At 39.6% G+C, this 24523-nt stretch overlaps 1 protein-coding gene across 3 annotated transcripts in view; it reads right to left on the reverse strand.

Annotated features, from left to right (window-relative positions):
- LOC309711352 (uncharacterized protein) overlaps nt 1-24523 on the reverse strand; it is a 113141-nt gene that overhangs the window by 24367 nt on the left and 64251 nt on the right. For all 3 annotated transcript variants that reach the window (XM_082541619.1, XM_082541618.1, XM_082541620.1), the window contains 24 exons: nt 24191-24244; nt 23819-23863; nt 23222-23275; nt 22754-22798; nt 22603-22656; nt 21146-21190; nt 20985-21038; nt 20814-20858; nt 18887-18940; nt 18360-18404; nt 18228-18281; nt 17377-17484; nt 17020-17073; nt 16612-16665; nt 16459-16503; nt 15138-15191; nt 14461-14505; nt 12024-12077; nt 11259-11312; nt 11111-11164; nt 4757-4810; nt 4420-4473; nt 2835-2879; nt 671-715 (listed from right to left, as the gene is read on the reverse strand). In XM_082541619.1, coding sequence (XP_082397745.1) covers nt 671-715; nt 2835-2879; nt 4420-4473; nt 4757-4810; nt 11111-11164; nt 11259-11312; nt 12024-12077; nt 14461-14505; nt 15138-15191; nt 16459-16503; nt 16612-16665; nt 17020-17073; nt 17377-17484; nt 18228-18281; nt 18360-18404; nt 18887-18940; nt 20814-20858; nt 20985-21038; nt 21146-21190; nt 22603-22656; nt 22754-22798; nt 23222-23275; nt 23819-23863; nt 24191-24244 — 1269 coding nt within the window. The remainder of the gene's footprint in view (nt 1-670; nt 716-2834; nt 2880-4419; nt 4474-4756; nt 4811-11110; nt 11165-11258; nt 11313-12023; nt 12078-14460; nt 14506-15137; nt 15192-16458; nt 16504-16611; nt 16666-17019; nt 17074-17376; nt 17485-18227; nt 18282-18359; nt 18405-18886; nt 18941-20813; nt 20859-20984; nt 21039-21145; nt 21191-22602; nt 22657-22753; nt 22799-23221; nt 23276-23818; nt 23864-24190; nt 24245-24523) is intronic.

The following is a 24523-nucleotide window of genomic DNA, read 5'->3' on the forward strand; positions in this document are numbered from 1 at the left end:
ACAATTCATCAATAACATACAATCAATTTTAATTTAAAGAGATTTTAAACCAATATATTTGCCCGTTTGCCTATATACATGTCTAACAAATGCAAACGATTGCAAATGAACACTTCTTCTGTTTTTATGCACCGCTGGAGCACGTCGATGATGAAATGACTGGTAACTTACTCATTTTGTGATGATTGTTTCATGGATTGTGAGTAATATAATACAAGAACGGGTTGCAGGGAAATCAGCAACAATGAATCAATTAAAACCCATTTATGTGATGTAAATACAGCATACTCAGTTTTATGGAAAGACAGCTCCCTCCCTGCAGTAACAGCTTACAACAGCTGCATCTCATTCAGTGGAGCTTTAGATGATCTTTAAATGATTAGTTTTATTTTGTCTTATTGTGGGAGTCACAGCAAGCCTGACCAAAAATAGCTTCATCAACAAGTCTGACGGGACAATCAGCAAAAACATAGAATTGAATAGTAAGTACTGCAGACTGGTTTTGTTTTCTAGGCAGACCTTCAACAGCATGCAGAACTACATATTCTTCAACACCTAATCTAAACATGCCACGTTAAATAAAGGAAAAAGCAGTGAGTGAGATTGGGCAAACACAATCTGCCCAAATGAAAATGCAGAGTGCAATCTTCTTTATTTAACTCAAACTTACTTGTGGACCCTGTATCCCATTGAGGCCGTCATCTCCTAGACGACCCTGTTAGAAACAACAACAGTTCAACTTGTTGAAACACAGAATTGAAAGTCATGCTGTGATGGCTCTGAAAAGAATTTTAGCATAATGTTAAATTGCCTTTAAAACTGTCAGTTTGCGACCTTATTTAATATATTTCCTCACTTTATCTCTCTGACAGTTTTTTCGTTTGCTCTGGTAAATATGCTATTAGCAAAATATCTGTAAATTGAATCTTGTTGGGCATGCTTTGTTCAGCTTATCACACTGATCATCCCAATTTAGCAGCAGGCTATTTTAATGATTAATGATGCTAGTGCTCATGCTGAATTGCCTTTAAATATTTACTGCAATTCTGTGAGGCTCTTTGGAATGTTTTTCTTCTTTTTAGCTTTCAGTTTATTCTAATTTAGGCATACAACGTATTGTTTGATGAATCACAATGCTGTTGCTAAACTAAACTAAATTGCCTGTAAGCCTGTGATGCCGTTTGGTATTTTTTAACATTTTATTTCTCTGACAAAGTTGTCCTTCTGCTCAGCAGGGGTTGAGCCAATGGATGATGGTGTCAGGGATTGACGATGGTTAAAGTGACTGGCGATAGTTCACCAACAAGGTGAACACATTGTACAACAAAAGCATGTACACCTCCAGTACTTGGTAAAATGTTCCTTAGTAACTTGTACCTCAACCTTTGGATAGCCATCAACAAGTTTCTGGTAAAAAAGGGAAAAAACCCCCCAAAAAAACAGTTTCTGGTATAACTCTGGCTGGATATTTGACAACTCTTCTTGGCAGAATTGGTAGAGTTCATTTAAATTGGTTGGTCTCCTGACATGGATGCCTCTTTTAGCATTGTTCATAAATTTTCAATAGGGTTGAGGTTGGGGCGTTGGGAAAGCTATTCCAGAAGCTTAATGTTATTCTGCTTTCCAAACTGAGTTTTGATATGAATTTTGGATCATTCTTCTGTTGGAACAGCTAACTGTGTCCAAGTTTCAGCATGATACTATCATCACCATACTTGACAGTTGATACAAAGCACTTAGCTTTGAAACCCTCACCTTCCCTCTTGTCATTGAGCCTAATAGCTCAATCTTTGTTTCTCTGACCATGAAACTTTTCTCCAGAAGGCAAATGGATTTTCCATGGTGGCAGCTGCTCAATTTAAGCTGAGCATGAATGAGTTCATTTTGGAGCAGCGGCTTGTTTCTTGGTCAGCACCATCTCAGTAAAATAAAACTCTGGCTGTGTACAGTGATGCTGGTGTTTCAGCACTTTCCAGTTGGTTGTTCCTGGGTTTTCTTGAAAATCATAAACAATTTTCTTTATATCTGAGGGTGATATATGGTTTTTCTTCTGGACCTTAGCAAAATGGCGACAAATCCAAATGTCTTGTACCTGTGTACAATTGTTTGAATGAATGAGCTTGGAATCTGCAGCTGTTTAAAAATGGTTCCAAGACAGCATCCTAACTTGTGTAAATCTATAATTCTCCTACTTAGATCTTAATCTTCCTTGGACTTTCCTATAACTCTGACTATTGGTCAGTCCAATTTGAGCAAATCCATTTTATGCTGGCAAAGACAAACTACCAAACTAGCTGTAGTCATAATCATAATCACTAATGAAAAGTTAATAGGCCTTTGCCTTATGAAGTTAAAAGACGTCATGTTTGCCTACTGGTGGTGGTCAGAGGGCCCGGTGGCGCCAGTGTCCAGCAGCCTCGCCTCTGTCAGTGCGCCCCAGATCAGCTGTGGCTACAATGTAGCTTGCCATCACCAGTGTGTGAATGAATGGGTGGATGACTGATTGTAGTGTAAAGCGCTTTGGGATCCTTAGGGACTAAGTAAAGCGCTATACAAATACAGGCCATTTACCATCATCATAATTATCATCATCAAATGCAAGAAAACAAAAGAAGGATATTTCTGACTGTTGGGCTGATTTTTAAATCAGGGTTTAATTGCATTTGCAGAAATACTTATTCATCTTGTGTCCTTTTTTATTTTCAGTTTATTATTATTATAAATTATGATGTTTAATGTGATGGTTTCTCAAAGTGATATTTCACAGAGACACCAGAAACTTAACACTTACAACCAAATTATAAGATAAACCACCTTGTGAGGATTTGTCTCACCTGTGGTCCCCGGGGTCCCTTCTCTCCAGGAGGACCTTGCAAACCCTAAAAAAATGAAACAGAGTTAGATCATGCTCCTTATATCTGCATGTTTAAAAAACACTCACATCACATTGGTTGCTTTCTGTGGTTGATCAGCTATGGGATAAGTGGGTAAAATATGTTAAACCTACAAAACTGGATATTGCTGATGTCTTAGGTGATCAACAGTGTGATCTTATTTATGTATTTATATTTAATTATTGTTATTTTATCTTATTTATTTATTCATTTTTATGTGGGCACTCCTCCAAAATTGTAGAAAGTTCACACAAGCTGTAAAATCTTATGATTTACTGACATTGTACTAGTTCTATTACTTGATTTGTAAAGATGAATTGTTATCTGCAGATGAAGATTTTTTTTTAAACTGTAATTTTAGTGATCTCTGGCTGTAAAGATGTGTTTTAGGTTACTCAGTTTCAACCTGTCCTGAATCTTTAACCATAGCTAAGCTAGTGTAACACCAATACAAACTAAACACACTTAAAAGATATTAAGTTCTTTAAGTATCTTTAATGATTTTATGACCTGTAATTGACCTAAAAGCACATGTTTAAAAATTTAAGTTAACTTTTTTTAACTTATCTAAAAACACAATATCTTCTGTCTGACACATCCCCTTGGTTTGTTTACTTGTATTTTGTTATTCTCAGTGAGAATAAAACACTAACATTTGTATGCCTGATAATCTTTGGAACCTTAACCTGGGTTTTTCTCTACCATGATGAGTGCAGCTTTAAATGCCTTCAGTGATGTGGAACAATGACGAGTTTAAGACATTATTTAGCTTTCAAACTGAGCTCAAACTGCCTTATTTCTATGACACATTGATTTCACTGCAGTGTTGGGCAGCCATCTGTGTAAGTAAAAAGTGGCTCCAATGACACTGCATAGAGTGCTGGCAGCTTCAAAAAACAGTCTCACTTTCACTACTTAAAACTAACTCTTTCCATGCACAAGGGACCTTCTTATTCCTAAATCTACCAACAAAAAGACTGACAGTGATTTATAGGGTAAACAAACTTTGGCAAGAACAGCACAGATTTTGTTTTTTCTCCCACAACTTAACCAAAACTGAAAAAAAAAAACACATGAGTCAAGTTGAGGTAATTATTTTGTACCATTACAGAAAAAAACAATAAACAGGGAAGATCAGTGGAGTACCTATCTGAAGAATTAAGCTGGCATTTGATGTGTACAGTTGTGGCCAGACGCGAAGACAGTGATTGGAACAATTTATTTGTCCTCTTTCAGCTGAGCCTGCCACATCACTTACTTCGCCATTAGATTTTCCTCCAGAGCTCTCAGTAAAATCAATCACTCTGACTTGTTTGCCTCCATATACTGGCAGTCCCTGTAGACCAGCTGCACATTTCATCGGTCTATTTTATTTACCAGCCCCTTCTTGGTGTGACCCCACCATCTCTTCTGCTTTAATCTAATCTGCTTTACAATACTCAGTCTACCCCTCATATACCCCAAATAGCTCCCAGAGGTTAAAGGTTAGGAAATAAAAAAGTAAAAATAAACTGCAGACACTTACTGGAGGTCCAGGCTTCCCAACAGGACCGGGTAATCCTCGTAAACCTGGCTCCCCCTGGTGCAGAAAAAAGAAAAATAATTTTATTGTGATTGTTTCTGATAATTGAAGCTGTAAAGTTACTTCCAATCAAAAGATTTTAACAGCTTTAACAGAACATTTCTGTACTCACCTAAATGTCAAAAATATTCTAGTCAAAAATCTTTCGCTTGCCCTTTTCATAGCTGAGTCCCTCACTTTTAACACAATTTACCGACTCATGTACGTACAACAACATCTTTCGTCCAGTTCCTATATGAAAAAGGACAAGGTGAGATAGATGTCAGGAGGATGATCTTACCCTCGGTCCTGTGAAACCTGTTGGCCCACGCATTCCCACAGTTCCTGGGATACCCTAATGACAGAGGGAGACACAAGACATTATTACTACTATCATTTCAGCAAATATGGAGCTGAAGGCTCTTGTAGGCTTTTAGCGCCATACCATAATTATTTAAAGATTAATTATTTTATTTCAGGATATACTACAATGTTCACGCGCATATTTGAAATCATTCAAAACTAATAAAAGCTGTTAGACACAACAGCTGTGACTTTCTTCCCAAAACATCTGTGTATTGTGTTCAAGTGATATGAGCTGAAGTCCAACTAGGGCCGAGCTGTATTCTCATGTAATACCAATTTTAACCACTATATCAAACAAAAGGCCTGGGGACCAGAATTGGACCAGCAAAGGTTACAATCTGACTAATTGTATGGCTTCGTAAAATGTGAAAGAGAACAGAAATTTCGGATTTTTAATTGTATGTTCATAGGTTTTACAGCTTTTCCTACTGATAAAACCTCAACCATGGCTATTCATGCTACACCAAAGCGGTCAAATTATGGTTTTCTGTAATTTTACACATTTACTTTTAAAAATGTAAGGTCAAAGAGTCGTGGCGACAGATTTCTTTCTTTCTTTCTGGAAAAGCTATAAAATACACTAAAAAGACTTGTTACAGAGTATAGCATGGTGGAAAAGGATGGAGAGAATCCCCCACTAAGCTTTTGGGTTGGCATTACTTTAGATTTTGTTTTGTATTAATTGCATGCTTTGGTGTTTCTTTGTGTTTGATGTGAGGTGTGGGCCACACCCATGTGGGAGTGGAGATTCTACTCTAGTCCAGCTGCCAGCTATTTGGAGTTGAATACAGGGAGCAGCTGATTGGGGAGGATTGGAGCCCTTCTCTATAAAGGGGAGAGGAAACAGGAAGTAGGTGTTGTCGTTGTTTTTTTTTTTTAGTAGGACACTGGTGTAGCAGGGAAGCCTCGAAGATCCAGAATGAAGTGTGCACATTTTAACGGAAAAGATTTTTAACCTGGCCTGGTTTTGCTTTTAAAATAATCTGAGGATGTTGGAGGGAGGACTCATTCTTATTGGGATGTGAGTGGATGTGCTGGGAGGCAGGAAAACAAACACTGGACTGGAGACTCTCTGTGCCCCTGACAAGGAAACTGGACCAGTTTTGGGGAAGTTCCAGCTCCCAGGATGTGATGTGGAGACCCAGCCTTGATGAAGTCAGGCCTGAAAAGGTGGATGGCTCCTTTGACCACCTTTCCCCTGTCCTGACCGCGGTGGCTTTGGGCCTTGTATTCCTGGCCAGAGTTGTGTCTTCAGCCAGTAGTTTTTCCCGGAGAAAGAACAAATAAATCTTGTGTAACCCATTACAGTGTGCGTGTGGTGGTTCGTTACTGGTCAATATTAGAGCTACTACTTTCTTGTACGGAGGCCATTTTGGGCCTTACGTAACAGACTGAATATACTTCAGAGCCAAGCCAGTCACCTTCAGATCGGCAATACCGCTGTCAGGGTCTCTATTCTTGTTTTGTGTTGTATTACCTATTCTGCTGCTGTTTGTGGATGAGATTACAGCTACCTACGTTTATGATCGAAATACCTTATTTCGGATCAAATCAGCAATGGAGTTGACGGATAAAAATGAGAAACACTTTGGAGGCTTCCCTCCACCACTTGGGTGATAAGCTGATGCCCATAACCTCCCATGGTTGCTTGTGTCAGGCAGAAACCGGAGCTGCCATTCCTCGACAAAAAGTTGCCGGAGGAAGCGAGGAAGGAGAGCGGGCATCCAAGTGAGATTATGGAAATATAGGAATACCGCTGATTTAGCATCCTGCTCGAGGCTCCCAACATTGGATGTTTTAGCTAAAACGGACTTCCAGCTGAATGCACGGCTTCTCCGCACGAGTTTCATAAGGACCGTCTTACTGTACCGCGGCTTACGATAAAAGGTAAGAAGTCCCGGGGATCGTGCAGGGCAAACCTGCGCCAAGCCTCTCAGGATCTAACCACAGATGTTTCAGCCTCGCTGATTAAGATGACCCTATTAAATTGTCGTTTAATCTCAAACAAGGCATTTGTCCTTTGTTTTATTAGGAATAACCTGGAATAACCTGGATTTTTTATTCCTATCGGAAACTTGGCAGCGAAATATGGAATTTCCTCATTTCAATGAACTGGGCCCTGCAGATTTGTCTGTATTTGTCTGACCACACCATTGATTTCAGGATGTGGAGGTGGGCTGGTTGTTATTGCTAGAAACTCCTTTTTCTGTCATCTGGTGAAGACCTCTTCTTTTAATTCTGTTGAGATTCAGATGATGAAGATAAACAGGAATAATCCCTTCCATGTGATCATAGCTGGACTGGCCATCGGGCGTACCGGGCATTTGCCCGGTGGGCCGATGGATTTTTTTTTTCTTTAGGAAGGGTATATATAATGAAAGGCGTTGGATTGGCCAATTGGTCATGATCGACTCTGGGCTGGACCAATTACAGCCGAGGAGGCCGGATGCACCCCCCCCCTTGTTTAGCGATCACGTGACTTTCGCGCATTGCATGCCGGGAACTCGTGGCAAAACAATCCAAGTACCGCATCAAACGCAAGCATTTGCAGCACCGCAAAACGTTCATTCTCCGGTTCCAATACCTTCTTGTTTTTCTTTGCCGCACAAAAAAGGAATGTACAAAACAAAAGGAGAACAATGCCGGTCCGTACAAAGACAGACTCGACGAAAAGACAAAGAAAAGATACGAGGAAAAATCAAAGGAGTGAAAGGGTCAGACCCTTATGAGTGGACAAAAGACGTCAGCGTGCTGCCGAACTTTCACCACGCGCAGATTTATAATTACGCGGTTCTTGGAGTGAGTGCATACACTCATGAAGTTTAGTAACTTCAGGTCACTGCAACAAGCCCAGGTACAGTTTACCGACGGATGGGTACAGGACCTTGAAATGCACCGTGTAGAACGAAAGACCATCGTACGAACAAAGGTAAGTTTACCAGTCTCACAAATCGTCGTCATAAATACACATTCGTTAACCGTTTATTAATATAACCTTTGAGCTCAGCGGTAATTAATTAGTAGTGGAAATAATCTCTGGTTCATTACAGAAATGTAGCAGTGACAATAATATTGTATGCTGTAATCGCACTGGACAATTAGTGATACAAAACAACTGTTTTATCTTGTGAATAAAAGTATATGTTTTTGTCAGTGTACCATGGTAATAACAGAAGCGAAACGCAATATTGTGTCAGGACAATTTACTATTTATGCACAATAAATAAAGGAGCATAGCGCGACAATTTCTGTTCAGCGCCAGACTTGCTTGTAACCTATATCACCAATTATGTTAAGAAAAATGACGTATTAACTACTACAAAACTCTGACCTTTGTGGGAATGCTTGGAGCAGACTAACATGTGAGCTGGAGTGTTCTGGGACGTTATATTTGGTATATCCAGACCATCCGTCGGCTCTTACTTCGGAAACATGGCTTAAAAAATTTCTCTTCAACGACGTAATCCGATAAAAATAAAAAAACGATCTCTTTACCCGTCGGCTTCCTGTGGCTGTCATGCGACCGGCTATTGCAGTTAATAATAATACAACAGCTTCTTGGCATTTTTTGGGTTTCTTTTTATCGCTGTGTAACTGAGTTCAATTGAAAGCCTGCGTGCGCTAGTACCGCTTGCCACAAGTTCCCAGAATCCTTTGCGTTTTACCCCTGAATGACGTCACATTTATCCTGGTGGGCCGGTCTCTAGTCAAAATGCCCGGGCCGATTTTTTGTCCCAGTCCAGCCTTGCATGTGATCTCAATCTATAGACCACTGGCACTAGCGAGGAGTTTCTTAGTTGACTTTCTATCCTCCACCATCAAGCTGAATAAAATCTTTCTGCTGGGGGATATTAATGTCCATGTTGATGACAAATCATGCCACACTGCTTCTGAATTTCTTAGTCCTTTAGACTCCTTTAACTTTACCCAACACGTAACTGGGCCAACACACAGCGGTGGCCACACCTTAGATTTGATTCTATCACTGGGTCTGGATATCGGTCCAGTTTGTCGTGAGGACATTTTTATTAGTGATCATAAATATCTTTTATTTGATCGCTCCTTTATTTCTGACACACTGCCCTCTGTTCATGTGAAGCATTCACGATTAATTACTGACCCTTTAATTCGCAATGTCAAAATATTCTAGATAAAGTTGCTCCTCTTAAAATCAGGAAAAGCGGCACTACCAAATCCCTGCCCTGGTTCACAGAAGCTATTTGCAGCTTTAGGCGAATTTGCCGTAAAACTGAGCGCCTGTGGAAAGCCACAAAACTTGAGGTTCATAAGCTCCACCTAAAAGAACTATTATCTACCTTCAACTACATGGTGAAAGATGCAAGAGCCACTTATTTCACTAAACGACTTGCAGTAGGAAAAAGAAATCCTAAGGTTCACAGTACAGTAAGTAACATAGTCTCTCCCAAACTCCGTGTACACCTGTCATTTCAGATAAGGACTGCAATGACTTTCTAAGATTTTTCCAAGACAAAATCAGTAACCTAAGAGGAAACTCAGCTCCCTCAGATAGTCCCTTCAACCACGATCTTCCACACCCTGTAATTATGGAATCCCTTCACCCAGTTTCTTTAGAAGATCTAAAAGAAATACTGATCCAAATGAAACCCTCAATGTCCTACCTACTTCTTTATTTTGCAAAGTTTTTGACACCATTGGGCCCTCTGTGGTCACACGGATAAACTGTTCCCTACTGTCTGGCTCTGTCCCCAGGTGCTTTAAACAGAGTGTTATTCAACCTCTGCTGAAAAAGCCGAACCTGGATCCGACTCTTCAGTCAAGCTACAGACCCATCTCAAAACTTCCTTTCATTTCTAAAATATTAGAAAAGGTTGTTTGGTCCCAAGTAAAGAAGGCACTGGAGAAACATAACATTCTTGATGACCTTCAGTCGGGATTCAGAAAGTCACAGTCCACAGAAACTGCTCTCCTCAAAGTCACAAATGACCTTTTGATGGCCGCGGACAGAGGCGATTGCTCAATCCTTGTCCTATTGGACCTTAGCTCGGCCTTCAATACCGTTGATCATCAGATCTTAATTCACCGCTTAAATCATATGGTGGGGATATCTGGATCTGTTTTGCCTAATTTCTGGCAGATAGAACATTCATAGTTTCGGTGGGAAACCTTTGCTCAGTTGTAGCTAAATTGTCATGGGGAGTTCTGCAAGGTTCGGTTCTAAGCCCCCTATTGTTTTCATTATATATCCTTCATTAAGGCCGTATCATTAGTAGCTTCAAAATTATTTCCTACCACCTGTATGCAAATGATATCCAATTATACATCTCCTTTAAACCCTGGGAATTAGACAAATTATTCCCTCTAATGGACTGTCTTAAAGAGATTAATGGTTGGATGACAAACAATTTCTTGCAGATGAATGCAGACAAGACTGAATGATTGATCATTGCCCCAGAGAGCATCAAGCCCCAAATTAGTCAATGTCTGTGTCCTTTTCATCCTCAATAAAAGCTACTGCTCAGAACCTCTGTCTTTTGACGCTCATATCAAGTCTGTGACCCGCTCCTGCTTTTTTCATTTAAGAAACATTGCCAAACTCAGGACTATTGTATCCAAAGGCAAACTGGAGATACTTGTCCATGCCTTCATCTCCTCTTGTTTAGATTACTAACGTAACGTACTCTTTTCTTGTCTGCCTAAGGTTTCCCTAAATCACCTCCAAGCAGACCAAAATGCCGCAGCAGGGCTCCCACAGTCATAAATTCTCCCATATCACCCCTGTGTTAAAATCCTTGCACTGGCTTCCGGTTGGGTATAGATATCAGTTTTACTCTTACATTCATGTCCCTACAAGGTGAGGCCCCCACCTATATCACTGAGCTTCTCCAACCCTACTCTCCAAACCGGATCTTTAGATCCACTGATAGTGGTCTTCTAACCATTCCACGGGCCCGTTTGAAAACAAAGGGGGATTACGCTTTTCAACCCCTGGCTCCAATACTGTGGAACAGCTCAAAACACATCTGCTTAGACAGGCATTTAGGTAATATTCATGTGTAGTATACTCTTTTATTGGATATGTTACTATACCCTCTTTATACTGTTTTATTGTTTCGATTGATATGCTTTTATTCCCAAGTGAAGCACTTTGAAATAACTTCCTGTTTTAAAAAGTACTATATAAATAAATTTTACTGACTACTTTTACTAGTTGTTATGCTAAACTTGTGCTGCTTATATACTGTATGTACATACATTTTGTTTTGAAATGTAATGCAGGCGGATTCCTTGCAGCAGAAGAATCACTTACATACATGCCTACAGGGCCCTGAGGTCCCTCAAACCCTGGCTTCCCTGTGAAGCCCTGAAGAAACACATTAAAAACACAAAAAAACATTAAAAAAAACTTCTCTGTAGACAGATATCACAGAGGTCATGACTACTATTTGCAGCCTCACCCTTTCTCCTGGGGGTCCTGGTGAGCCTGGAGGCCCCGTCTTCCCCGTTGGCCCCTGATATGTCAACAACAAGGAATCTATCAAAACTAAGACGTGGTAGAAAATGTTTATCTTATCAGCCAGTCAGATTTACATGTCATGACCTTCATTACAACAGTAACATTAAAAACAAGGATGCTGCTGATCTTGCAGGGTAAAATTTAGGACATTTTTGCAAACACAGTTATTTCCTGTTTCTCAGGAAATTATACCAGCTACTCAATATCACTGCAATATATTAAGCTTAGTTTGAATATCATCCCAATAATTATGCAAAGCAGCTATAGTAGAGTCTAAGAATAAAAAAATGGACCTGAAATGAGCACAATAGGTGCACTTTACATGAAAAACCAAGGGATTAGATAATACCTTCATACAGTTTTTGAGCTATATCCTTTCAATGACAAAGTCTTTCCAGGCTATCAAGCCTCTACACCAGGGGTCCCCAATCTCAGTCCACAAGGGCCGGTGTCCCTGCAGGTTTTAGATCTCACCCTGGGTCAACACACCTGAATCACATGATTAGTTCATTACCAGGCCTCTGGAGAACTTCAGGACATGTCGAGAAGGTAATTTATCCATTCAAATCAGCTGTGATGGATCAAGGGCACATCTAAAACCTGCAGGGACACCGGCCCTCGTGGACTGGGATTGGGGACCCTTGCTCTACACGCTACACAGGTACAGTGCTCTGTCTCTCAAAATGAAATAAAAACAAAGGCATACCGCAGAACCTGGTGCACCATCAGTTCCTCTCACTCCGGGAATTCCTTGAAACCCCTAAATAGGAAGGAGAAGACGTAATGAAGAATGGGCAAAGAACCAAGGAGAACTGCACTGATGACCTATAAAAGTGCAAACACAAAATAATGTGCAGTGAGCTGTTATACTATTAGTCTAAATTGGCTGATTCAGCATTTTGCTAATGATTGCTGAATACAGGATTTAATTGTTTCTTGGCAGTTGCATTAAAAGGGATTCATGAGATGATTCATGTTTTCTCAGCTGATTGGCAGCTTTCTTGTGCTCGGAAAATCGTATCTTAAAGTACATTTAAGATAAGTACAGTATAAACATTTTAGAAAATTCTAATTTTGTAGGAAAGGTTTGGGGAAAATTCTTCCCCAAACTTGCTTTTCTCTCCTTTTCAGGGTCGTGGGGGGTGCTGGAGCCTATCCCAGCTGTCTTAGGGCAAGAGACAGGGTACACCCTGGACAGGTCGCCAGTCTGTCGCAGGACTAACACATATACACAGACAACCATTCACACTCACATTTACAACTATGGGCAATTTAGAGTTTCTAATTACCTATCCCCACTAACTGCATGTCTTTGGACAGTGGGAGGAAGCCAGAGTACCTGGGGAGAACCCAAGCAAACACGAGGAGAACATGCAAACTCCACAGAAAAGACCCCTCCCTGATGGTGGAACTGAACTCAGGACCTTCTTGCTGTGAGGCAACAGTGTTAAGGCAACAACTGCCCGATTTGCAAATAATCATCCTCTAATTTATAAATGTAGACAGACTGCCAACACCAGTTTCCGGTGTATGCACTGCTTTGCAATAGGGGATGAATTAACTGGTTGCCAACTGGTTGTATTCTCTTTATAGTCCTTCATAAAAGTAAGGTTGTAGAGTGTATGTGCACATGTGCAACTTTGCTGTTAAATCGCCATCCCACAGCATCCTTCTGTTTGTGTATGTAGATGACAATATCTTTTTTTTGGCCTTTTTATCTTATACAGATTGCATGTAATTGCTAAGTTGACCCCATTCATTCACATACTGATAGCAAATTGACAGCAGACTGGCTCCATCTCACTGCTGATTTATCATCATGTGCACCACCAAGCTCATTTCAAAGAAGACAACTGACAATGAGTGGTTAAAGACCTGGTACCTGTCTTTGAAACAACCATTTCAGAGGCAACAAAAATGCAAGTTCATTGGACACTCTCACAATAATTTTGTTAGGCATGAACAAAAATTTAGGTTTTCCCCAAGGCAAATGTAATATGAGGGGAATTATGCTTCATAATTTTTCACGACGTTCTGCCTTGACGAAAACTTAAAACCAGTGACTGAGACTGGGCTTTCACAATATTAAATTACATTCTCACCTCATGATTATTGTTGCACTATGTATAAAAAATACCATCAGCTAAATGTATTCATAACTTCATTTTATAGTGTTTATTTTAATTAAATAATAAAAACAGAAGTGCAAGAAAACATCATGAGTGTTCAAAAGCAAAAAAGCAGTTGTGTGAATTACAGACACAAAAAATTATCGTTTAATTTTAAGATATTGTTATTGCCTATGCACAGCCCTAACTGAGACTATAAACTCAGGAAGGAAACTGATTAATGAGGTCATAAAGTGAGCAGCATATACTTTTATATTATCTGCCCCTTTTTTTTCCAGCCAGATTTGCCTCCTGTTGACCATTAGAAAGAATGCATGTTGAAGGCTCTTCCACATCGACTTTTCAGAGTTGATGTCTGCTTACATACAGTTTATACTTGAGGTGTTTTTGAGACTAAATGGAATACAGACTGAATGTTTTCTATTTCTATTGACTGACACACTAGAAGCAACTTGGTCATCACAAATTGCTTTAAAGCTTTAAGGTTACCCAATAACATACATGACAATCAAAGGTATCCTGTGCTCCAAGTCACGCTGAAAAGTTAATCTCGGGTCTATCCCACTTTACATAAGATAAGCTTTTGTTATGTCCATGGCTTTGGAAAATGTCCAACAACCACCTATTGGTTCAGTGAGTCCAGAAACATTTGCAAAAGAGTGAGTATTTATTACATTAACTATGTGTAATTATCCTTGTGATACATACACGAATATACTTACTCAGACCAGCCAATGCAGCGCTGAAAACTTTAAGTCAACACAGCTGATATGTTTAACGGGCCGGTAGCGAGCGCTGTTCTGTCTTGTTAAAACTTCACTTTTTTAAGTGTTTGTTGCCTTCTCATGAATTTATAGAACCATCTGTAATTTTATCCTGAGCTGCCTTGTAAAAATGGTAATAATGTGTTTTTATTCTGCTGAACCCTGGAGGATGTGGCAAAAAGCCAACAATGCAAGGTTTAAGGAATGATGTCATGTACTGCTGAGGTCATCCTGCGGCTAACGGCCTTACCATCGGCCCTTTAGTACCAGCAACACCAGCTGCACCTGAGGGACCCTGAAACAGAGACAAAAAATACCAACAATGCAAATTTTCCCGGCAGCAGAGGTCATTAAAAGTACAAGTGTTCAGTCTCTTAATTATACGCATCGTTAATCATGAACACTAAATACAGAAATTAAAATACTGATTATAATGAGCCAAATGTGTTGCTGTGTAGCTCTTGTGTACATTACAATCAAATACATGTTTTACATGGGATCAGTTGGAGAGATTAGCAAACAAGACAGGGAGTTATTTCCTTCAGTACTACCGTGCTGTACAAAGACTGCCTCCTGCTGTTTAAACCAACAATTATTAGACACCTTCCCCTCAGCTTGGGAGTCAGTTTTGACAGTTTGAGGGCAAATCCATCATCACTACTTAAAATCTGTATTCAGCAGTCACACAGTTGTAAAGTGCACGATGTGCATTGTTGTGTCTCTTCCCTATAAAAGACAACACTGGGTCTAAACCCAAGTGATAAAATGTTTGTGAAATGAGTTCATATATTTAAGTATTTCACTGAATAATACAGTACATGCTGTTGCAATACAGAACGAGACAGGAGTACATGAAATGCAGACACACACAAACACACACGCAGCATTTTCAGGTGATGGGATTGAAATATGATAGAGAATGGGAACCTGTGTACCAGGCTTTCCTTCTGCTCCCTCTGTTCCAGGTGGCCCCGGCAAACCCTGAAAGGAGATGGAGAGAAACACATAACTGTAGCTCAGCCGGATATTACTGAACAGTACAAAAGAATATGTGTTTACTGTATAAGTATATTTGACTAATTAAATTCAGTAATCCTCTAATGCTAAAACATTTTTAAAATAATGTAAATCAATTCTTGTATGGAGGACTGTAATGAAATTTAGATACAGATTATATGATAAATATACAGTTTATAAACATATCAACTGCAACTATGTATCTACTGAGGGCTTATACTTGTAATAAATATACAAGTTATTTATTTTTGCAATTTGAACATTTAACCAGGGGTTAAAGTGAACCAGAATGACCTGGAACTGCATTCTGGCATTTGCAGTTTTGAATCAGTTTAATACATAATACTGTCAAGAGAATTAATGTTTTGATTGCTGCAGCTTGGAGGTGCCTCCAGCTGATGGCATACTTGGTCAGTACTCAGAAAATGATCCCATCCTAGCCGAGTTCTCTAATAAACGATTCGAATATTTGAAAAAATATCTGTCCAGTTTGCACCACAATGAGTGTGCAAGCTAAACGTAGAGAAGCTCGTGTCAAAAGGACTGCTCAGGTTTTAATAAACCTAAATTTAAAGCTTCTTAATCATGCTAGATTTTCTTTTAATAAGATAGCAACACATCACATATAAATCCACTAAAGATTTTTTTTTTTTTTAAATTTATGAAATGACTTGGAAACAAATTGAAGTTTGTTCAGGTTTGTCATTGTGGTGGGGCGTGGACTGCGGTGCTGTGCAGACACACCTGCACGGCATCTGCAATCACACCCGCCCTGTTAAACACGGGGAATCAGAGTTTGGGGAGAGAGTTGTAAAAGTTGTGAACGTGGTGTGATGTGTGTGGCTGCCAGCTGCAGTCGAGTAAAATAAAGATGGCTCTGAACACCAATCTATGGATTGGCCGTGTCTCAATCACACCACAGTCATATTTAACATCATATTTATTTATTTAAAGGTTAAAGGTAACTCCACAACACCTGTAAACCTCACAGCAAAATAGCAGCAGCACATGTCAGCTGTAGGGTCTTTACCTTACAATATAAAGCGCCTTGTTCACTGTTGTTGTGATTTGGTGCTATAAAATAAAACTGAAATTGAAATGAAATAAATCTAAATTTTTACATGCCTTACTTCCAAGTGATTTTTTTCCCTACCCTGAAATGCTACACCAGATCTTAGCGTTCCCCCAGCTGCCAAATCTTACTCTAACCATAGCTACAATATAAGTTTACCGGTGGGCCTGGTTGGCCAGGATGACCTCTTTGTCCGGTCAAACCCTGGGGAAAACAAAAGGAGCAGATTAATATGAATGAATTAATATTGACATATATATGAACTTGGTAACAAAAAAAGTGTGTATTCAAACATCTTTTGGAGTTCAATACCTTGTTCCCCCTGGGTCCTGGTTTGCCATCACGTCCATCTGGTCCTCTGTTTCCCTTTAAAGATATTAGTGACTACAATGACTCAATCATCTCAATCAGCTGTCCACAACGTCAGCATTGTGGCAATTGTATCTAAATCATATTAAAATCACAGATTATATTTTTATTACACAAAAAGACAAGAACAGAAATAAGTCATATTTCTGTTTTTCGTTAGCTATGCTGTTATATGGTGGTGAAACTACATTAGTGACTGATTGTGTGGAATGAAGGATGTGAGCATGTGACACCAAATTTACATTCAGGAGGTCACTGGAAGTTCTGTTACGTAGTTAAATTGGACATTTGGAACAACATATGAAGTCATCTGACATTTTGTGGTGTTCAGACACATAAATCATCACTGACCTTTAACCCACGGTTGCCCTGTTTTCCCTGGAGGCCAGTTTCGCCATCGATGCCCTGAGTGGAAAATATATAAAGTCAGTGAAGCGCATCTCACTTTTTCATTCTCAAAAGGCATGCTTCCAGATAAAAGAGCATGTTATACAATATTAAGCTGTGGCAAACACCATACCACATAGTTTATTGTGTTTATTATGAGTCTTTTGAACTGTATCATGAAAAAGTTTATTTTTCTGGAGGTTAACTCGAGATTGTTGAAACTCAGGACTGACTTTTCTGCCAGAGCTGAATTTGCACACAGCTTCTGTATCACACTGGGATCTCCATGAATAGGTTTAACCACAGTGCTACACACTGTACCTCAGTGCCTTTAGGGCCGGGCTGGCCTTTGGCTCCTGGGAAACCAGGGAATCCAACGAGGCCCCTCTCGCCCTGAGGACCGCTAATGCCTGTTGTCCCCTGAATACCCTGAAAAAAAAAAAGTTCAGTTTGTTATTAAATCTAGATCTTTTTTCTTACTCACACACTGACTTTACAGCAAATGAGATGTTATAGGAGACCTTTGACATTTTTGGAAGCACACTGGCTGAGTGTGACGGGTTCTTTCCTGCTACCACAAATTAATTTGACATAAATTAGAAGCAAAATGATAAAAGCATCAATTTCTTTGAGTGAATGTCATCTATCCCTAGGAAGTACACATATGTGAGGTCTCACCGCTAACATGACAAACGTCCCAAAAGTTCTCATATTATTAGGGTTCCCGGTGAAAAAAAAATGCAATAAACAGCTGCTGGCAATGAATTTTTAATCACGGCTAATATGAGAAGTGATAATGTGACAGTCACAGTGCTATTAGATGGGATCAGTGTAATAGAGGGTGGCACCGGGCACAGACGAGCATACGGCAGCTGTCTGAGTGAGACAACTTACATCTGCTGAAATCTATAAGCCGACGTGACAAAACATCAAAAGACTAGAGAAACAATGTAAATGGTCAGAATAGTAACTCTGTGGAGGGGACCAGAAAGGGCCGCAGAGTTTTGCCTTTTATAGGTGTAACTTTTTCATTTGCACTGTATCTGCCGTACAGTTCAAACTAACTTCAAACAATGATCATTAGTTAAAAACAAACTTTACAGACAAGGAAGGCACATCATTACAGGCTTTATCAGTCTGTCAGTGTCAACAAACAAGGTTCAGGTTCATACTCTGTCGCCTTTAGCTCCTGGATCACCCTTTTCCCCGTCTGGTCCTCTGTTACCCTGTGAGGGAAAAAATGTTTAAAGGAAAGGCTCAGTCGAGCATGTTGTGCTGTAAATATGTTCGTCAAGAGCACCTACCGTTCTTCCAGGAAAACCCACATCACCCTTTCTCCCTGGTGCACCCTGTCAATTTAAAAAAAAAAAAAGGAAAAGAAACTTTTATTGTTTTAATGTGGGGAATGTAAAATTATACCACACAAATCACATTAGTCAATGATTCAGAAGCAGATTACTGCTAAGAACATAGTTTTATACAATCAGAAGATAGCGACGTCTAAATGAAAAGAACGTGAAGAGCTAATAAGCAGGATCCAGTAATGAGCCATCACAGCCAGTAGATGGCACTGTGAGGCTGCAGCGTTGTTTCCCCTCTCTGTAGCACTTTTAGACAACCCGTGAAAAACACTTTTTATAAGCTGCAAGTGTAAACTGAAGTAGAGCTGCTGTGATGACAAAAGTTACAGGAAAAAAGAAAACAAAAGCACCACAAACAACTGAGAGTGAACTCAGTGATCTCTTTGTAACATTCTGTCTGCTCAGTATTTATACATGCAGGTTTATAACTGTAATGTAATGATGTAATGGCTGTTACAGTGTTTGCTCACCATAGGTCCCTCTGAGCCGGGATCCCCCCGGGCCCCCACAGGCCCCACAGGCCCCTGACATAAAAAGGAAACAAGAAACATTAAAATTCAGTTTGGGTTTTTTTCCTGTGATTGTTTGTACACTATTGTAAACTTATTATCATGCACATTAAGCATACATAGAAACTATAATATGCATGCTGTTTTAATATGATATCAACTAAAAAACATATTTAAAACACTTGAAATTAAAATGCAAAACAGTTGGAGACTCCCACCAAACGTAAGACTTAACAGATAAAAATGAAGTAGTTGGTTTGTTTCTCACGATGAAAAGCTGGAAACAAAATGAAAAGCACCAGGTGTCTACTGCTAACTTATCTTTCCTAGAGACCTCTCTCCTCCCATCACCTGGAAATCATTCGCTCTTCCCTACCGTGAAGGATCTTCATGACACACCTCAAGGGGAGCGCTCCAAAAAGAGACTCACAAAACAGACTTCTAAAAATATAAAAATCTTTCCTGATCAAAATTTGGCTCATCTCACATTCAAGGTCATCTCTTAGGGCATGTCCAGTCAGCTTTCAGCGTGACAATCTTTCAGATTATTCCCTGGGTGTTCTTTCCTAATCCGGCCATGGGGGTGGGGTCGCAAGGCAATGTATGCCTAGTGCCAGTCCCAAGCCCGGATAAATAAGAAGGGCATCCAGTGTAAAAATATTTGCCAAATCAAACATGCGGATCATTTCTTTGGATGTTCTTTTCTGACAACTTGGATTTCGTGCTCTGTGATTTCAACATGGGCCTCAAACTTGAACAGAGAAAACGTCAAATTCTGTTTCACACTGACAGAATTTCATGTAAGGATCTTTGTAGGTTATGGGAACCTCCAGCTACAACCAAGCAGTTTTTACATGAAGAGTCAACACTACTTTCCAACTCAAAGGCAGAGTGTTAGGTGAGAGGCGAGACAAGGAGCATGTTCATAACTTTTTTCAGCATCTATCTGATTGTGCACCAGGAATTCTTCCCACAGAGTCATGCTGTCAGCATTCTATCTACTGCAATGACTTGAGGCATTTGATGGGATACCAGTGCATTCCAGCTTGCCATCTCTCACCGGCTCAGAGCACATTAAAAAAAAGCGTTGAAGCTTTTTGTCCACACAAACACAGTCTTTGTTCACCACCACTCCCCACGTTTGGCTCTCTGTAATCTGCTACATCATACACCCTGGAGGAGGTTTAGCCCCTTACGGGGCCTTGCTGGAGCTCTACTGAGAGATCTAAAAATGAGAGCTGTGCTAAATGAACGTCCAGATGTGCATGAGAAGATGACCATGAACGTGAAATTGGACAAATTAAAATCAGATAGGTTTTTGATCTTTATGGAGCTGGTCTGGTTATGGAGCAGAATGTTTTAATCACACCTTGTAGAAGAACTAAGATCAAAGAAAACAAAAATGTATCCTGTGCAGAACTGGGATGTGCACACGAGGTTCACCGCCACACTTTCTTGTGTTGTGCATAGACATTATATAGACATCTAGGAGTAATATAATCAACTGCATTGTCATTGTGAGATAAAATTAATGCATTATCCCTTTAAACAGCCTAATATGTTATAAAAAAAAAGAGCTACTGGCTATATATGAATTAAAGCTAATAATGATGTCATGAAACCAAATAGTTTTCAGCTTTGGCCTCTCCATTCTTTCATCTCTTCCTCCCATGTTTCTCTCTCACACAATTACACTAAGAAGAGACACATATGAAAAAACATTGACCCTGTTTTATCAACCCTTATGGCATTACTAAGGGTTAAGAATAAAGGAAAGACAATCAACTAAAACAATGAAATACCCCTTTAATACGCTGCTACTTTACTTTTTTTTTTCAGCTAAACTATTAAATGAAAATACCAAACCAGAAAAAGTGAACAAACTTACAGGATCTCCTTTGGGGCCAGGAGAACCCGTCAATCCTAGATGCCCCTGTTAAAATGGACAGACTGGCATTAACCTCTTGTACTTCATTTCACTGACAGCTGAGTGAAAGGAGCAGCAACTCAACTGAACTTAAAAGCTTCCATCAACAGTCTTGCCTTGAACTCTACTCACTTGCGGTCCTCGGAGTCCCGGAGGTCCAATCTGTCCCTCGAGACCTGGAGGCCCCTACACAAAGCAAAGGCAGGTGAAACATTTTCTGTCAAACACAGTGTCTAAACATTTCCAAACAGCTGATTATCTGCAGCATATACATAACCAAGCAAAGCTTATACCTGTGGGCCTTTAAGGCCATCACTGCCAGCAGGTCCAATGTCCCCCTGAAATAAATAAAGAGTTCACACACAGGCGGGATGCAACCTGTTAACTAAGTCTGGGCTTAGACTGACGTCACACATAAAGCATCAGACCAGTACATTTACATTTCCTTTATTACAGAGGAACATTTCACTCCAAATTATTGTTACATATTTGGATACTGTGCTCTAATTATCTCCATCTAAACTGTTTTAGTGTCACAACCCACATTTTTGGGGTTGGCTGTAGAGATGTCTCCCTTCTGTTGAAAACATCCATTATGTATACAGCAGTTGCCATGTGGTACTCAAAGTGACATCCCTTTATAACTAACTCCTTCAAGCACCCAGCCCTAGCAAAATAACCTAAAAAAATGGGTGAAAATCAGCAGAAATGTCAGTTCTCTTTCTGCAGTTTACGTCCAATAATCCAAAACACTGCATCATCAAGTGAGGGGAGTACCATCAGTGTTTACAGCCTGTCATGCTGACACAAACATGAGGCTCTAGCCATGATGTTTTCTTTTACACAGAGGAAACAGTTGCTGGGTGTGGTTCAGTGGAAAGGAAAATGTCCCTACATGAAACTGCTCACAACAAACTATGGAGATATTTTTGAGAACTAGGTCATGATTTCTGCAAAGAGAGATTGCTGGAGAATTTTTTCTTTTTCCTTTTGGGAGTGGGGGGGGGGGGGGCAAGCACAAGACAACTGGTATTAATTTCCAGTATACTGTGTAGGGGGGAGATTTCTCTAATAGCTCAGTCACACTAGAATAAAAATAGGACATTCGGTGATCGACAGCAGCTGCAGCAACCAATTTGTTCCCAACAAACTGTGCAACACCCTCAACCTCTAGATGACCACTGTTGATCACACGGCAATCGTACAGGTCGCCTGGTTTGAGGTAACCTGTCTTCAAGCAACTGTGATCACATACTGACAGCAGACTGACTGCATATTATTGCTTTTTATCACCATGAATCAAAGGTATTTGGAAGATGGCAACTCACTGTAAGTGGCTGCAGACCTGGTTCTTGTCTTCAGAGCAACAAGGTTCATTCTGCATGGTCACAATATTTGTTTTTTTCATGCTGCATTCTCCAACCACTGTTTTCCCCAGTGTGACACAAATGATACCTAACTTTGTTATCTTTGCAAAATATTAACTTAACTTCTTTTAAATAAAACATTTATTGAAAATTGCTTGTACTGTAAATTTGAGAAGTGATTAAATCCTTAAAAAATCCAGTTTAGGGAATGTTTTTTGTAATTTCATTACAAATTGAGTATTGTATATATGTGTTTCTAAATTCATGCAGACAGAGAGAAATATATATTTTTCAAAGTGGTTATTAGTTTCAGCCTCATGAGGAAATCATCTTTAAGTTGCAGTCCAACTGAGCCAAAATAAAGACTTGAGGTGTGGCTGTACCCTTGAGCCATTAACTCCTTGTGCGCCAACTCGTCCTGTGGCACCTGGTGCACCCTGTGACACACAGAGACACACACATACATGATTGCAGGTACATCTGGAATTTGCACAGACAGACTAATAATTAATCACTGAATATCCGCCTGCTTACCGGTGGCCCTGGCAGACCTGGGAGGCCATCCAGTCCACTCTCCCCCTGGTAATAAGCACAAAACAGCATGAATAACAGACAAAGAATAAAACCTTTTAATACATTTAAGAATAGAGAAAAAAACAGGCATCAACACTTGCCCCTAATTTGGCTTTAAGTAATATGAAACCTTTAATTATAGAAAAACATAAACAAAAGAAAATCTGTTTTAGTACAAATTCCATCTGTTTTGCTTGGCATAACTACTGTGCACTTGTAGTTTGGCACTTGTAGTTTAATCCTTTCAATGAACAGATCACCACAATAAATAGCAGCAATAAGTCGCAAAAATAGGATAACCCAAAAAAAGACAAAAAAAATAATGCAGGTATTGGTATCTTCATTTATGACAGTGCAATGCACAAACTAAAAACAGGACTATTTGCTTTTAAGGCTCTAAGAACTAGAGTCAGACAGCGGCTCACTCACATCAGGCCCAGGGGGTCCCTCTGGCCCAGCGCCACCTCGGATTCCCTGAGGCCCCTGCAGAAAAGATTAAAGATGTCAGCTTAATAGCAGTATACCATTAAAGTACATGGGGAAGAGTGTATACAAAGAGAGGATTAATGATACTAAAGCTTAGTCAGAGACTCCATTTTCTCGCCAGGCAGAATCAAAGTAAAATCACTGATAGACCAACGAGTAAAGCGAGTAAAGTGAATGCCTCATTGTTTGAAACTGAAAGTTCAAAGGGGGCCTGAATTAGAGATTAAGATTACAGAGCGCATGTCCAATTTTAACAAAGTTTTTTGATCATTTTATTTTTCACTAGTTGGGTGTAATAAGAAATCTATTGGATAAGAACTGTCATACTTTTACATTTTTAATTTTGAATGTATGTGCTGGCATCTTGTCCAGTTGACTACAGAGTATGAGCTGCTTTGTAAAAGAGATAAAGGGAAAACTGCTCCTGGCTCATGATCCACCCTTTTTTCTTTAAAGGAGTTATAAATATCATGTAAAAAAAACAACAACTGAAATTTCTAGTTTTTTGCACATATAAAGCAAACCATAAAAGACACTCACGCGGGGTCCAACAGGGCCTTGTGGACCAGGTAAACCAGTTCCACCCTACACAAGGAGAGAAATTTGAAAACAGATATCTTTATATCCACATAACCCACAAAGCATTATGACCACTGTCTAATATACTTGGTCCAAACAAAATGGCTTCAACTAAACAAAAAACATGGACTCTGCAAGACCTCTAGGTGGTATCTAGCACAGGAAAACCCAACATCCTGCCACTGGATTATTGTCTACCCCTCCTCTGACCACTATTGACAGCACTGTTGATCCAGAGCAATCCATAAACCCAGTGTGCAATCTTTACAAAAAGTAATTCTAATTATATATTTAAGATTAATCAAAAAATAAATACAATTAATCAAAGAGTACCTTCTTGCCAGGTTCACCAATTTCACCTCTTGGACCTCTGGGGCCAGTAAGACCCTGGAGACATTAGCAAAGAACACATCCATCATTTCAATATTTTTTTCTATATGCATGAACATCAATTAATTTCACATAGTTGACATGTTTCAAAATAAATGTTTTCCCCTTTGAGCAGAAGGTGCTTAAAAAAACTCATTAAATGTGGATTAAAAGTATAAGAATTGAGAATTTGAGCTTCTTCTGTTAACACTTAAAAACACTGACCTGTGAAAACATTTCTAAAAAAGAAGCCATCACTGCCACTGACACGGAAACATAATAAGCTTCAATTATCTG

Source organism: Aulonocara stuartgranti (genome assembly GCF_965226115.1).
Source record: "Aulonocara stuartgranti genome assembly, chromosome: 7".
Taxonomy (NCBI): domain Eukaryota; kingdom Metazoa; phylum Chordata; class Actinopteri; order Cichliformes; family Cichlidae; genus Aulonocara; species Aulonocara stuartgranti.